The following is a 17,500-nucleotide window of genomic DNA, read 5'->3' as shown; positions in this document are numbered from 1 at the left end:
TTATCCGTTATCTTTTTAAGAGGTCTTTGGAAGTTGATTATTTTAATATCGTCTTCAAAAGCCTTTAAAATGAATAGTTTTTTCCCCTTCCATTATTCCAGTCATTCAAGAAATTTCAATATCACCTTTAATCCTTTTACTTATGCACTCATACTTTTCAAAGTATTGGTAACATAAGAGTGAGTCGGGAAGTAATTCTGACTTTAAGTACATTGCGTACTTTTTCGAGAGATTGACCAAGGACTGAATAAATGAAACTTTATATATGTGTTTATTTTCTGTGCACTATTATTACACACAGAAAAATGTATGAATAGACAGTTTTTTTATAGTATAAAATACTTCCTTTGTTTACCAGTTATTGTGCACACTTTTATTATATTTAGATTTTTTTCTATTCCTTGTTATATGGGTATTCTTTCTTTAAAATTTCTTATATTTTTATCCAAGTCTTCATTTACTTTAGGTACCATAATTTTATCGATTATTGTGTACACTTTTAATGCTATTAGCTTTTGCTTAATTATTTCAATTTATAATACATTTCAATTTCATCTATTATATCCTACTCTTTACAGCAGGTTTTTCGTATTTTTTTCTGGAGAACATCATAATTTACCCTGAATATTAGATTGGTTCCCTTATTTTCAGTGTTGTGATGTAACTTATTGGAAACATAGAACTTCAAAAGTTTCAACTCGCAGCAAATTATATTATGTTGAACAGGCTGACATAAGTCTTTTTATAGTTTATAAATGAATATCTGTATTAATGTTGTTACTGTTCTTAAAATATCTTCTTTTAATTGTTCATAACATCTCATATAGTGTTTTATTTTCCTTCTTCACTGGGCTATTTATCCCTATTGGAGCCCTGGGGCTTATAGCATCCTCACTTTTCTAACTAGCTAATAATAATAATAATAATAATAATAATAATAATAATAATAATAATAATAATAATAATAATAATAATAATAATAATAAAACCCTGCTGGCGATCAGCTGGACTGGGGCTCAAGCTCGATAGTTTCTTGTAGTGTTTGCAACCTCACCATCCTTGTGAGCTAAGGATGGGGGCTTTGGGGTGAGCATATAGGTATATCTGCTGAGTCATCAGCAGCAATTGCCTGACCCTTCCTGGTCCTAGCTTGTGTGGAGAAGGGGATTAGGCACTGATCATACACATATATGATTAGTCTTTAGGGCATTGTCCTTCTAGGGCAATGTCACTGTATCCCGCCACTGCTATTCATGAGCGACCTTTAAACATTTAAAGGCGCTGATCATATATATGTATAAATGATTAGTCTTTAGGGCATTATCCTCCTAGGGCAATGTCACGGTAACTTGCCGCTGCCATTCATGAGCGACCTTTAACCCTTTAAAGTTTTAATAAATACCCACATATCTATTGCTCAAATCTCTCTCTCTCTCTCTCTCTCTCTCATCTCTCTCTCTCTCTCTCTCTCTCTCATCCAGGGAAGAAAAATGAATAAATTCTGTCTTCTTTATTCACAGAGCCGTTTTTTTTTTCCACCAACTACAAATATTTGAAAACCCGGAGCTCTCTTCGTATTTTGTTATCCCCCGAAACCTTTACAAGATTCCATCATTTCCGGTGTTATTAAGCCGTTGTGTTTCATTGAGTTCTTTATAATATTTTTCTAGATACTCTGTTTCCCACTCATCTATAGTTCCGAGTCAGTCATAAAAACAAAATATAATTTATTACTCAGGAATGTGATGAGGGTCTAATTTTAGTAATATGATGAGTTCATGGTGAGGGGTAGATGGAGAGGCTCCAAAAGGTACTAAAAGAGTTGGAAGACCCAGGCCTACATAGCTGATGACTATGGAGCGTTAAGTAGATGTTGAGTGTGGAAGTATTGATTTGAAAGCTCAAGAGAGAGACGACTAGCGAAATCTAACTAAGGCCCTTGGCGTCAATAGGCATAGGAAGAGATGATGACGATAATGATGATGAAGATGAATTTGAATGAATCTTACACTAATGTGTAGGCTACATTCATATACCTGTGTTTGTGTGTTTCGTTTTACATATGTTTTTCCTTACGTTAGCTGTAGGTTTTGCTAATGCAATATGATTTTTTCCTTATTTACATAATTAGAAAGGCCAGGTCCTGTTATGATATTATAGGTCTATGTATGTCTATTTTGCTATTTTGATCCGTTTTTGATATACTAATAGTGTATCTTTCGGTAGGAGTAGCTTTACATTATCAATAATAACAATAGAAATAATTTTAATAATGAAATATAAAAACGTAATCCGAAAATGGAGAGAGAGAGAGAGAGAGAGAGAGAGAGAGAGAGAGAGAAGTTAACAGTGGAATTCTAAATTTTCAAAAACATCTCTAAGATTAAACTTTTTATTACAGAGAGAGAGAGAGAGAGAGAGAGAGAGAGAGAGAGAGAGAGAGAGAATTTTACACTGGAATACTAAATTTTCAAGAATATCTTTAACATTAAACATTTTATTACATAGAGAGAGAGAGAGAGAGAGAGAGAGAGAGAGAGAGGATTTAAGAGTGGAACTCTAAATTTTCCAAAACATCTTAAAATTAAACTTTTTATTACTGAGAGAGAGAGAGAGAGAGAGAGAGAGAGAGAGAGAGAGACTCAAATAAACTGGAAATACAATTTCCGTTTTTTACGTTAAATTTTTTATTCCTTTTTAAAAACTCAAAACATTACTCTTCGCTAATATTTGACAGTTCGAATATTTTTTATCGAAATTGATACGTCCTTTTATGTAACCTGACGCCTACTTTCTTGACTTGTCGCTTGTAATTTTTTTATGTATAAATATTCTCATTTGACCCATTGAAACATCTTAGGATGAGAACTCAATCCTTTTGAAAGAGATCCTCACCGATCGGAAAAGGACCCTAAAGAATCAGAAATTACGATTGAAAAAAGAAAAATCTAACGTCTTGTATTAGACAAGGTAAATAAGCCTTAATGGATTTATATATATATATATATATATATATACATATACATATATAAATATATATATATATATATATATATTTATATACATATATATATAAATATATATATATATATATACATATATATATATATATATATATATAACGCCATATGTATTATTTAGGGTGTCCGTGATGGCCCAATACTTATCTGGAACCAGTGCCTAAACATTTAAATTTTGGTGATCCTCAACGATATTATTTTTTGACCAAGTGCTCTTCTCGATCTAACGTCATTTTTATCGACGTGAACTTCCCTTCTTTAGACATATAGCCATTAATACATTCAACCTAGAGCCACTCCTCTGGACATTCTTCTCGACCCAACACCATTTCCATCGACCTAACCCCTTTACATTCGGCACAACTCCATTACCTTTGACCTAACACCACTACTTCTGACCTATAATCCTTCCTTCCATCCTGACGCCATTCTTCTCGACCTAACGCCATCACCGTCGACATTACGCCATTCCTTCTGACCTAACGCCGTCCCTCTCGACCTAAAGACCCACCCGCTGACCAAAGACTGGTCGCCAGCCAGCCTCTCCACACACACACACACACACACACACACACTGGGCCGTTACCGATTCCCCCAGCTTGCAAAGCTAATCATTTGCAGTGAGAAAAGCGTCCCCAACCGGTCCTCCAGATGGAGTGAACGGGATCAATACCTGGTTTGACAATGTATCGGCATCGGCTGTCTTCACTCCGTCATGCGATGAGTCGGAGAGAGGTTAAAGGAGGGGAGGGGAGGGGAGTGGGGAGAGAGAGGAAGGCATGTGGGGGGCTTAGAGAGGGATTTAGAGGGGATTTCAAGGTAGGGCCATCGGTGTTATGCCGTTTAGAGTGTAAATGTTCCCTAGGGGGTCGTTTTGGGGTAGAGATGGAACGCTTTAAGAATGACTTTCATTTGTAGTAATTGTATTAGAAGGATTAAGACTAATATATGGAGTTATTGGTAAGTAATAATAAAAAATAGAGTTGTTATTATGTTTGAGAGAGAGAGAGAGAGAGAGAGAGAGAGAGAGAGAGAGAAGTATTTATGGTTATCTACGTTCCATCAATGACATTTTGAATTATTGTATTGATCCAATCCTGCTAATATCGGCAGATGTCTGGGGACATTTTTGTGCATAAAGAAACTTAAGTATATTCGCACAGGCCTCTAATACATATATATTATTTCTCCATTCGTCACTTTTATTGCAGCTGAAAGCAAAACCAAGAATAGGCAATATAAAAAAAAAACCTGGTGGATAAGAACTGGGAAAGATCCATAAGAAATAGATAAGCACTGGAAAAAATCCAGGAAAATGGATAGGAGCTAGAAAAAATCCAAGCGAAATTGATAAGAACTGGAAAAGATCCAGGAGAAATGGATAAGCACTGGAGAAGTTCCAGGAGAAACTGGAAAAGGAAATCTGAGGAGTATATGGTAAAAGGTTTAATGCCTGTGTAGTAGCCTACAGATTAACTTGCTAAAGTTCTGCCTTTCTTGAATATGAGGATATGCATTATTTTAATAGCGGAATATCTATTCCCTTTTTCTGTTACTTTTTTCCTGTTTACAATCTCAACTGCGACCCACGGGAGTCGACTTGCAAACTAGAATTTAATAGTGGGATTCTTCCTTTTAAGGGTTTTCGTCCTTGCTATTCCTTTTCTCGCGAGTGAATCGAAGGACCAGAGAGAGAGAGAGAGAGAGAGAGAGAGAGAGAGTGAGAGAGAGAGAGAGAGAGAGAGAGAGAGAGAGAGAGTGTGGATTTGAAATCAGATATTTCAAATCTTTTTGGTACGCAAACTATTACCTAGGGATTGCACCAAAGGGTCCTGTTTGAGATTCATATCTCGTTTGCTCTCAATGTTCTGTCAGAGGAATTCTCCACAGGACTACTGCAAAATAAGGATTTTAAACGGTTCCTGTAAAAGAATTCCGCCTACGTCTTGAAGCGACTGAGGCACTGTCAAAGTATTCTGCAAAAGGGGCATATCTAAGACTACTGCCCCGGGGGTCGGTTAAAGGCCCTCGTCTGTGACTCTTGTTTTGGGAAAGGCTCATCATATCTTGAGCTGATACCAAATTGTCTTGTCAAAGTTTTCTGCCTGAGGTGTTTGCAATGGAGTTTTTTTTTTTGTTTGGTCTGGTCTGTATTTCTGTCATTAATGTCTCTTGTTCCATTAGCAGATTTGTATTTTTGTTTAGATTGAGTGCTAATTATTCATCTTCCAGATTTTAACTACTCTCGTGTTCACTTCAAGTAAGCCTTTTTATGTAAGTAACCAATGCTTAGAAATCATGCTGGGACTATTGTTAACGTCTGATAACATCAATATCATTACAAATATCATCACCATCATGGCAATTATTACAGTAATCTTTACCTTTGAAAAATCATCATAATATTAACATTATGCTCACTGTTGTCAACACTTACACAATCGACGTTTTAATCATCATTTGTCTTGAAATCATACATTGAATGTTATATTTGCGAAATGACCTTATCGAAACTATCATTACCTTCATTTTCAAAGTTTATTATCGCAAGCATCTTCGGAACGCCTTTCCCAATCCCCATCATTATCACCAACATCATCACATCACCAATACTAAATCCCCCTACACGTTCACCTCAGCAGTTCTGTTCACAGTCAGCATCAACATCATCATCAACATCATTACATCATCTTCTGCCATCTCCCTTGATTATCTGAACAGTCCCATCCCACAGGCCCTCCCTACCCGTACCCATTCAGGTCTTCCTTGGCCTCCTCCCCTTTTGCTCTTGCGACAGAGGTTCATCTTCCCACTTGAAAGGCCCCCCTCCCTTTTGTCCATTCCTTGCCCCTCCCTTCCTCCCAACACCCGGGTCCCCTCCATCAATAAACCCGAATGAGTTTCCCAACAATCAATAAAGACATCATAAATAGAGTGGGAGAGGGTAATGAGAGAGAGAGAGAGAGAGCGCGCGAGAGAGAAGGGATTGTCTGGCCGTAGCCATGACCAAAGGAGCCTAATCGTTGGCTTTATCCCCCACACCGACAACACGTGCTGCCTATTGACACGCGGACCCAGCCTCTCCAGAGGGTCGTCCGCGGCGCTGTCTTGGACTTCGGTGCAGTGGCGATTTCCTCTTTCTTTTTTCTTCTTCAAGCAGAGACTTGTATGTGTTTCTGTCTTCCGGCGTATCTATATATATATATGATTCTCTCTCTCTCTCTCTCTCTCTCTCTCTCTCTCTCTCTCTCAAGTAGGGTTACTGTAGTAATTAGTTAAATGAAAATCTTCCATTTTTACATTTTAATATTCTCCTACAGGAAAAGGGATATTATAAAATTATATAAGCACTCATTGTTGTTGATATTAATAGAAAATATCATATAGTAAAAAGAAAAGTCTTTGCAGAAAGGATGAGAAGGTGATTAACCCGAAGCCGCCACCGCAGACGTGGATCGGAACACGGCTCGTCACGGTTGGGTTGGAACATGTGCAACGTTTTCACGGCGGGTGTCACACCAAATATCTCCTACCGAAATACGTCCGTTGATAGAGAGAGAGAGAGAGAGAGAGAGAGAGAGAAAGGGGGAATTTAGAATGATCAGGAGGTTAATTTAGTTAATCAATGAAGGCACTGTTGGTTTTTCGCAAGTCATGGGAAATTACCTGTTGTCAGACTTGGTTTTTCTCATTAGGTTTAGATGTAGGGAATTCGTTTAGCTAATAAAGATGCTAATAATAAATTATCCGATCTCATGGTTAACGTTAATAATAACTAATTCGATCTCATGGTTAACGTTAATAATAACTTATTTGATCTCATGGTTAACATTTTATTTCTACATTAAATATAAGCTCAAAAGACTTATTTTATTTTTTAGAATCCAAGTATTAGATACCTACATCTGCAAAGAACTATAAATGGAGCTCAAGAAGTAGGAATAAAGGTATATAATCCAGCAAACCAAGTTACTGATTTATTTGTCTCTAATAATATAATGATGATGATGACGATGAAAGATAAATAATGAAAATCATAATTATTAACATATTAATGATGCTACTACTTCTGCTGCTATATTTCATTTTAGCTCAAGACAATATACGTGTTAAATCCAGTCAAAATATACTTCTTTTTTTTTTTTCAACCAAAGACATCTTCACTTATTCTCCATTATGAGCCAGACTCTGATGAAAGTTACCATATCATACTCATTCTCTGTACAAAAGATTAAATTACGTATGCAAGTTGAAGTGACGTAATATAAAAGTGGAAATACCATACAGCTTAAAACAAACTCTAGTTGCAGTTTTCGCCTCTCATCTAGAGAGGAATCATTGTGGTTGATTCTGTGAGTCCTGAAAGATGACGCAGGGTTCTCGTTACACCAATTTAGATTAGTTTCTGGGAACATCTCAGAAATGAAGGTTGAATCTGTTTTTTATTTTGTGACTCCGATTTAAACATCACTAGAAGGTTTCTTTTTTATAGATTTTGACCTTAATCAGGTCTACCCGTACCAGTAACGAGCTGTTAAATTGAACAGCAGATCTTATATGAACTTCTAGGACTGTATCCAATCAACTTATTTTCATCTTTATAACTATGAAGAAAAATACTAATTATTTAACGTGAATTTACCTTTACCTTACCCGCTAAATTATAAACACTTTAAAACCTATAGGTTTCAAGCATTCACCCCACCCCCATCAGAGCTATCGATACTTACATTTATTCCTCCATCATCTCGACCTCCATTAAATTTCATAACCTTACTCTTAATGATCTGCCTTACAAATACCTTCCTACCCACCCGCTGAGATACTACCGCTAGATAGTCATTGAGTCCTTTGACTGGCCAGACCGTATCTCCCTGTTACGACTAACCTTTCCTTTGCCCACACATACTCCGAATAGTCTGTCCTATTCTTTGCACATTCTCCTCTTTCATCATACACCTGCTAACACTAAGATTACCAAACATTTCTTCACTAAAAGGGTTAACTATTGCGCACTGTAATTGTTCAGTGGTTACTTTCCACTTAGTAAGGATGGAAATAACTCTTTAGCTATGGTAAGTAGCTCTGCCAGGAGGATACCCCACAATTAAACCATTGTTCTCTAGTCTGGGGTAGTGCCATGACTTCTGTACCAGGATTTTCCTTTGTCTTGGGTTAGAATTCTCTTTCTTGAGGGTACACTTTGGCACACTATTCTATCTGTTTCCTTATTTCCTTTCCTCACTGCGCTACTTTCCTTGATGGAGCCCTTGTGCTCAGAGCATCCTACTTATCAGCTAATAATAATAATAATAATAATAATAATAATAATAATAATAATAATAATAATAATAATAATAATAATAATAATAATAATAATATTGCTTACTCAAAAAGTAATTTCCTGATGTGTTCACTAGTGCCTGAGGTCTTTCCACTATAATGACCTAAAACTGAATAAAACAAAAGATAACAAACAAGAAGACGGAGCACCCGGGTCCCAGCATGTCACCCACCAGTTGTCCCAATTGCACATGGATGTCAGTGTGAGCAGGGGTTACGAAAAGGGCACGGGATTTGCATTTATCCTTTAACACATGCTGAGAACTGGAAAGAGCTACTCTTCTGGTGTTACTAACACTAAAGCGGGAAAAGTTTATAGTAAAATGATTATATATATCATATATCATATATATATATATATATATATATATGTATATATATATATATATATATATATCAATACCTATCCATCTATTGAACTGGGCATGGCTGAGTACGTATTGGCTTTGATTACAAAGCTAGCCAAACCCCCACCATCCCTGATATTCAGTAATCTTTTTTTTTGTGTAAAGAACAAAAGCGATGACATTTGAGTTCAGTGAATTGGATCAGTGTAAAGGGCTGGTTAAGGGGAGGAGGGGAAGAGGAAGGGAAGGGGAGGGGAAGGGAATTTAATTTTTTTTTTTTTTTTTTTTTGTGTGTTTTTGAACCATCGACCACGTCAAAAAATCATGAGCCCTGAGTGAGGGCTTGCTGGCATTAGCCTGGCTTATCGCCAATGTTAATCCGTTAATCATTATTATTTTTTTTTTTTTGACATTCAATGGCAAAATCAGTCATCAAAGAGCGGAGAAGCTAATTGTGAAATGCCGGATTAATTTTCCACTTTTTGGCTCTGATGAAAGGTGTTGACTGTACGGGAAATAATGACTTTGATGGAGGCTACAAATATTTTTTTTCTATTTTTTTTTTTTTTAAATGAAATGTATATGTATGCGATAATATATTGACACGTGCATGTATATGCTCGTACTCAGATGTTCATACACACTCACGCACATAACCTCACCAGAAGAATGGGATATAAAGTAAGTCAGGAACAGGAAAGGCTATAAAGAAATGACCGAGAGAAGTATTTATCATATTGTGATAGATTCAAGACAACATGAAATGACTGTGAATATATATGCGGGTAGAATATTATCTAGTACTAGTGTACTCAAGCCGTCAAAACTGACGTCTAAATATTTAGATATGTACACACACAGATCTAACCCTTCCCATTCATTCCCCTTTCCTAACAACATTACAGAAGTTTCGGTAATTTGTAGGAGAGTGTGCATTCTGAGTGTACATTGTTAAAATAATTGCCTTAAAAAAACAGTAAAAATCCTGGAATAAATGTTGCCAAACATTTATAGTTTAAAAAACGGATATACTAACGTAAATGAGTTATATTACGGTCACCAACCTGTTAAAGATAAGAATAGAGTGGGGTAAAATTACGGTCGACTGTATTTTACTGAAATACGGCTGAGAACAGTATATTTTACGGAGAATCTCCAACTACGTTGCGGTACCTCCTCTCACCAAAGTTTGACTGCTCCCTCACCCCTTGAGCGTGACAGGAAAGAAATGTATATAAATATAAATATAAATATATATATATATATATATATATATATGGTGCAAACAAGTACAATGTCATTCTTCCTTATTATGTTGAAAAGGTGCCACAATGCTGTAAGACGTGTATAAAACCTAGATGTATATTTTTAGATATTACAAAGAACTTTTAGAGCTTTCGTCCATCATCTGTGGACTTGGTCACTAAAATGTTTATAAAATTACTGCTCATTCACTCGTTGTAACGCGTCACTCTTTACTAATAGTATAAACAGTATGAAATTTTGAAATCACTTGTTTCCCAACAGGTTTAGATGCATACTCATCGGCTTTCTCCTGTTGTTTATGCTCAGTTTAAATGTTGAGGAGCTTTTAGACATTGTGGATAACTCTTATTATGCGTATCGGAAAGCGAGTCCTGCGATGTCCATTATTGTGCTCTATCTTGAGCTTTTAAATCAATACTCCATTCATCATTTCCTAATTCAAGCCGCATAAACCTCAGTCATGTAGGCCTGGGTCTTCGAACTCTTCTAGTGCCTTGTGGAGCCCAGTTGAAAGTTTGGTAAACTTATCTCTCTTGTGGAGTACAAAGAGTATGCCCAAACCATCTCCATCTACCCCTCACCATGATCACATCCACATATGGCACTTGAGGAATCTCTCTTATAGTTTCATTTCCAATCGTGTCCTGCCATTCAACTCCTAATATTCTTCTAAGGGCTTTGTTCTCAAATCTACAAAATCTCACTAAACTGTTTTTAGTCTGATTTTTATATGTAATTTCAGGCGATTTGATTTCCCAATTTTACTTAATCTAACCATTATCTGATTTGTTTTTCCCAATCTTTCATTAAAATCCAGTTCTAGAGATCCTGTATTAAACATATTTCCTAAATATTTAAATGATTCCACCTCATAAATCTTTTCTCCTTCCAATGAATTTCATCTTCCATTACATACTCCGTTCTCATCATCTCTGTCTTTCATCTATCTATCTTAAGCCTAACTTCATATGATATTTCATGCATTCTGGTAAGGAAGCTTTGCAAGTCCTGTGGCATTTTGCTAACAAGGATATGCTGACATATTTTTTATATACACAAACACATACGCAAGCACTTGTACACACAAGCACACACACATACACGCACACATATATATATGTGTGTATATATATATATATATATACATAAATATATATGAATATATATATATATATATGTATATATGTATATATATATATATATATATATATATTTGTGTGTGTATGAGTGTGTGTTTAAAGAAAGTTTTAGCACTGAATGTTCGTTTAAGAATAATAGAATCAATACGAAGTGTGTCCATTTCTCAGTGAAGGACGATATCCAAGTAATAAACATTGTGTGCCTCTGACAGCATGACCTTTTACAAGCCATGCACAGCTCTCAGAAAACCCTCAGAAATCTAAACTCGCGTTTACAACTTTTTACGCGTGAGATTCAAAGAACAATTTCCCCTCCGTTCAAAGTGAGCTTTCACCTTTCCCCTCCTACCTCCTCCCTCCATTTCCTTCCCCTCTTTACCTTTTCAAAGTAACCCTCACATTTGAGAAAGTGATCAGGACGAAAAATGAGGGTTAAAAGAGGGAAACATAACCAAAACAAAACTCCACAGTCAGAGAGAAATGAAGAAGAAGAAGAAGAAGGAAAATGCAACTACACAAACAATGGAGATTGAACCAGTGAGCAGAGCTCGACAAATTTCTACTTTGTGGAAGATCAAACGACGTGCAGAAAGAAGAGAGAGGAACGAGGAAGGACGCGGTCGAAAAAGAAACTAACAACAAACAAAGAAGAGGAGATATTGGTTAGAATGGAGGAACAAGTTAAAGGTTAAAATAACTTTGTGGCACTTTCTTATCAAATATCGGATCGGGAGTCTGAATAGCCCAACAAGGGTTGCCGTTTGAAGGGAAGGGGACAGATAAGAGAGAGAGAGAGAGAGAGAGAGAGAGAGAGAGAGAGAGTTACCTTTTTATAGCAAGGGTCAATCCCTCTTCATAACATAGTTATGAGCCTCAGAGGGAGATTGCCACTTCATGTTTCATACCGTAATGATTAGAAGACACCAAAGGAATTTCGTTCTTTATTCTTCATTCCCTTACAGAGCAGGATGGACATCTTTCTTTAATGCCTCAAGGAGACGATTTATTAATACACGACGATAAATTTTGGAGCAAAAACATACGCATTATCGGTGATCTGTTGGCGAATGATACCATAAGGCTTTCTGTAAGGTGAAATGAGCGGTTCTTCGCATGAAGTGAATGACATTGCATTGAAGTAAATGTCTGTTTAGATGGTAAACTGAATTGATTTTTGCATGTTGAAGTGAACAATCTTTTGCATTGTGAAGTGACTAACATTTGACATGATGAAGTGAGTGATATTTTTTCGATTCTGAAGTGAATGACTTTAAGCATTGTGAAGAGAGTGATATTCTATTAGCAGAAGTGGGCGATTTTTCGTCTTGTGAAGTAAGCGATTCCTTTTAATGCTGAAGTGAGCAGATTTTCACATGGAAAATTGAACGTTATTTTGCATAGTGAAGTATCCTAAACCTATTATAAATAACCAAATTTCTCGAAATCATTGTTAAAAATCTTTGACTAATTGGGTCATCTATCCGAAAATGGTCCAATGATTGAGATAGCACAATGGATATAAATATTAAAAAACAGAAATATTAGGCAAGATTAATGCTATCATTTTGATATCACGAGAGATACCAGTCAGGTCACATGAAATCTGATATACATCTTTAAACCTCCTGAAAAACCTAACTTCAAAACTTCTGAAATGGTTCCTATGTGAACACAGAGAGATTAGTTAATCAATATTGAAATCTAGACGTTTCATAAAAACACAGAAGGATAAGCAAACACAAGTTACAGAGAACCATCTTAATTTTTTTTTAGATTCAAATATGAGTCAGAGGTAATACCAGATAAAAAACCGACCCTTAGAATTTTTCAATAGACGTATACTCCCCGAACTCTATGAAATAACCAACAAAAACTAAATTCTTAAAAGCCTGAAAGACTGACTTTAAAACCCCAGAAGTCATCGAGTAAGACTCTTCTTCCAAATATTCTGAAAGACTCCCTTAGGAAACCTGGCAATCACAAAGGAAGACTCAATCCTCACAAAGGACTTTCGTGGAACGCCTCTGGCAATCACCAGCTATGACTCACCTCCCAAAACAACCTGAAACACTCACTTGGGAGCTAAAAGGGAATCAGTTACTCACCATCTTTATTCATAGCTGCGTCGAAGCACTTGTTCAGCCTGCAGGCCCGACATTGGTTGCGGTGCGTCTTGTCGATAGGGCACTTTCCCTTCATGTCCCCTGTGGCTTTGCAGGTGTAGACTCTGTTGCGGTGGATGCTGCGCTTGAAGAACCCGGAGCAGCCTGAGAGGGAGAAGAAGGGGGAAACGATGTTATTGGTTTTCATGAATCAGGTGCGAAGTTGAGACATGAAGGATATAACATTAGGGGTTCTAAAGTATTGATAGAATTAAGTCTGAAGAAGGAAAATGGAGACAACAGTAGTGGTTCTTCAGGAGTAAATACAATATGTCGGAAGGGAAACACGCATTTATTGGTTGAGACATGAACAACATTAGGGCTTCTGAAGTAGTAACAAAATTAAATCGGAAGAAGGAAGATGGACACAACATTATTGATTCTAAAGAAGTAACAGCAGTACGTCTGAAGAAGAAACATGGGTTTGCAGTTTTAAATACAGTTCAAATGGCAGAGGCAAGGGGCCATGACAATGCCCTAGTTAGTAGGACAATGCCCTTAAGACTAAACATATATTCAAATGATCAGCGCCTAAAGCCCCTCTCCACCTAAGCTAGGACCAGGAAGAGCCAGGCAATGGCTACTGATGACTCAGCTGGTAGACCTATAGGCTTCCCCCAAATGCCTCATCCTTAGTTCACAATGATGGTGAGGTTGCAGACACTTCAGGAAATTATCAAGCTTTAGCGGGACTCGAACTCTAGTCTGGAAGATCATCAGGCAGGGACGCTTTTAATAGGCCAACACAACTAAATAATTGATTCGTAAAAGAAGGACGAAATTAAGTCTGGAAACAGAAACATGAAGAGTGAAAAGACAAGAGTTCAGAGGTAGTGACAATTTCTGGTATGAAGAATAAACATAAGATAAACGATATAAGTGGTACTGAAAATATCACAGTATAAGAAATAAAGACTATTCATTAACGTGAAAACAACATATAGATAGGAAAGTAACAATATCATATTTGTAGTGCAAACAGGATAGTCATACCACAGAGGGAACATCCCTGATCCTGTATAGTTTGCACAAATGGAAGCAAAACCAAAGAATATTCTCAAATTTGAGTACTTGCTGAAAGTTGAAAATAAATTGGGAAATGGTGGGATGAGTGGGAAGTAATATGAGCGTTAGTGAAAAAGAAATCATTCCGAGATTTAGTGACCTCCGAGTATATGAAAATGTGACGGTGCCGAGTGAGGGTTGTGAACTCAAAGGCAGGATGCAATCAACTGAGTTGTTTATTAAGGAACACTCTTCTTTATATACAAAACCTCAAGGCAACAGGACATAACCTGTTCGAGAGACAGACAATGTTACAGAGCAAAACCGGAGACATGATCATTCAGGTTCTTTTTAGTGCGAGGGAAGAGCGCAGATACAAGCATAATATATACAAAATAATTATGTACAATTGTGTGACACACGGTTGGTACAAAAATATGTGAATTTTAAAAACCAAAAAGTGTAAACATGAAAAAAGGCAAGATTCAAGTCTATCATACAGGATTAGAATTAGGAATTTAAGACACATTATTGTTATTATTACCAATAGCTAAACTGTAACTTTATTTGGAAAACAAGGATGCTATAAGCCAAAGGACCCCAACAGGGAAGAATAGCCCAGAGAGGAAAACAGATAAGGAAATAAATAAACCGCAAGAGAGCTAATGAGAATTAAATATCATAAGATTTGCAGCATTAGAATTGATGAGTCGTCTATAAACTTATGCAAGCCTCTTCAACATGAAAATATGCGCTGTAAGATTAAACTTTTGAAGTCCCACCCATTCATCTGCCTATTTAGGAAGATCTTTCCAGAATCTGGTCACGGTGGGAATAAAACTTCTAGAATACTGTGTAGTATTAAATCTTATGATGGGGAAGGCAGTATACATCTTACTACGTACAGGATGACACAGTACAGGAAGATCCGAATGCAAAGGATGGTCAGAATTATGAAAATTTTTTATGGAACTTACATAACTGAGCAGCAGTGCTAGAGAATGATATATAGATATGGATTAAGAAATCTAATACATGGCCGGACGTTGGGGTCTGGGAGGCTATTCAATGCTCCATTTTTTTCATTAAGACGTCAGAAACTGACAGGTCGGACGGTAAGAGAATAGTAAATACATTGAGAGATGAGCAGCTGTAATTATTGGAAATCTAGATGTATCGTGAAAGGTCAATGGAAAAGCATCAATGATATAAGAAATTATGGAGGAAAGTTAGAGTTTAGATTTTTTAGTTTAGAAATAAAATAAACTTTTAATCAGCACCCTCTAAAAGTTTGCAAGAATCAAAAACTTCAGTAGATATACGACCAAACTGAAGCATTCATGAAAAAAAAAAATATATGAGCGAGATCGTGACCTCTAGAGATCGGATCAAAATAGAATGTTTGAAAATCAGAGAGAGAGTTTCAATCAATTAGAATTTAAGTGGATAAAATATTTCCCCGTGCTTTTGAAAATAATGATAAGAATTGGAAAATCGTCCTTCACAACCCTGAACCAAATGGAAGGCATAATTTTAAGCAAAAGGGACGATAGCAATAAAATCTTTAAGCTATAATAATTTATGATATGAAACAATTACAATCTTAAGCGCGGAGAACCGTAAAAAAAAGGAAAGGAAATTATTGAGAGAAAATCTAAAAGAAAAGACGAAAGTAACTAAATAAAAAGTAAAATTTTGATATAGTAGGTTAGATGCACACAGCGAGCAAAAAGGAAATGAATCTTTTAAGCCTTTTCAGAAACAGACAGATCGAGTACCGTAAAATGATGTTTAACTCCTTCTAATAAAAGATAAAAACAAAAAGAATATATATATATATATATATATATGGGTATATATATATATATATATATATAAAATTGTATGTGTTTGTAAAATGGTTCAAATGTACAGTATTACCAATTACCGTCAGCATACATGCCTGAAATACACAAACATATCCATACACAAACGCACACATATATTATATGTACAGTATATATATATATATATATATACATATATATATATATATATAATATATATATATATATATATATATATATGAATTTTGTGTATGTATTTGTATACATGTATATAAGGTACATACCTTTCTAACTATCTGTCAATATACCTATATCTTTATATGTAGCCTATATACATACATACAGTATATTTGTGAGCGTATATATATATATATATATATGTTGCATCATCGTATCAAGTAACTTCTGACGGAGTTTTGAAACGGTTGCAAAGAGTGAGTTAGCCGTGTTATCAGGATGATCTTCGCCAGCCAGATATCATAGAGAGAGAGAGAGAGAGAGAGAGAGAGAGAGAGAGAGAGAGAGAGTACTAGCCCCTGGCTCGCAGATATCCCAGAATACGAGAGAGAGAGAGAGAGAGAGAGAGAGAGAGAGAGAGCGCAGACTAGAGTTAAAGATCTTTTAGAAGTCCGGAAGCATAGGAAAAAAGAACCGACTGGTCTGCATTTATCAGTAATGGCATCGAGGTCCTGGCATTTAATGGTGCCAGTTGTACGCGCTTCACAGCAGTTTTACGAAATCAAACGGCGACATCACTGAACGATAGCACCGCTCGGGTAAAGACAGGGAACGAAGGACGGTTTCAAAAGGGAATTTGAACGAGCAAAGTACGCAATGAGGAATGATAACGAGGCGGAATAAGAAAAAAAAAATGAAAAAAGATTTCATCTTACGTGATCAGTATTCGAGATGACGTCTTTCGGCGAGGGCCTTGCTTAACCTGAATGGACGATTATTATTATTATTATTATTATTATTATATATTATTATTATTATTATTATTATTATTATTATTATTAACTCGGCCAATGAGATTATAAAATCAAAATAGGTTTATTTATTCATTTATTTATTTATGTGTGTGTACCTGTGGACAAGATAACGTCAAAACTACTGAACAAATTTTGATGAAATTTTCACCGAAAATAGAACATAGGTCATGGACGATCCCATTAATTTTTGGAGATGATCCGGACCCGGATCCAGATTCTAGATCGGGATTTGCATTTTTCGCCATTTTGAAAATAACGTCGAAACAAATTGACACATTTCATTTTCGCCAAATTTCAACAATGGATATATATTTGGTATCGGAAGAAACCATGAAATTTTGGAGGTGATACGGATCAAAATCACGATTTTGAATCATCATTGCTCTTTCCACCATCTACT

General features: G+C 36.1%; 1 protein-coding gene across 1 annotated transcript in view; it reads right to left on the bottom strand.

Moving 5' to 3' along the window:
• LOC137650637 (nuclear receptor subfamily 2 group E member 1-like) overlaps positions 1–17,500 on the bottom strand; it is a 166,990-nt gene that overhangs the window by 105,606 nt on the left and 43,884 nt on the right. Inside the window, exon 3 of the mRNA XM_068383824.1 lies at positions 13,221–13,382. Coding sequence (XP_068239925.1) covers positions 13,221–13,382 — 162 coding nt within the window. The remainder of the gene's footprint in view (positions 1–13,220; positions 13,383–17,500) is intronic.

This window comes from Palaemon carinicauda, chromosome 12 (assembly GCF_036898095.1).
Source record: "Palaemon carinicauda isolate YSFRI2023 chromosome 12, ASM3689809v2, whole genome shotgun sequence".
Lineage (NCBI taxonomy): Eukaryota > Metazoa > Arthropoda > Malacostraca > Decapoda > Palaemonidae > Palaemon > Palaemon carinicauda.
The sequence above is the reverse complement of the archived record's forward strand: the minus strand, read 5'-3'. Positions and strand labels throughout refer to the sequence as shown.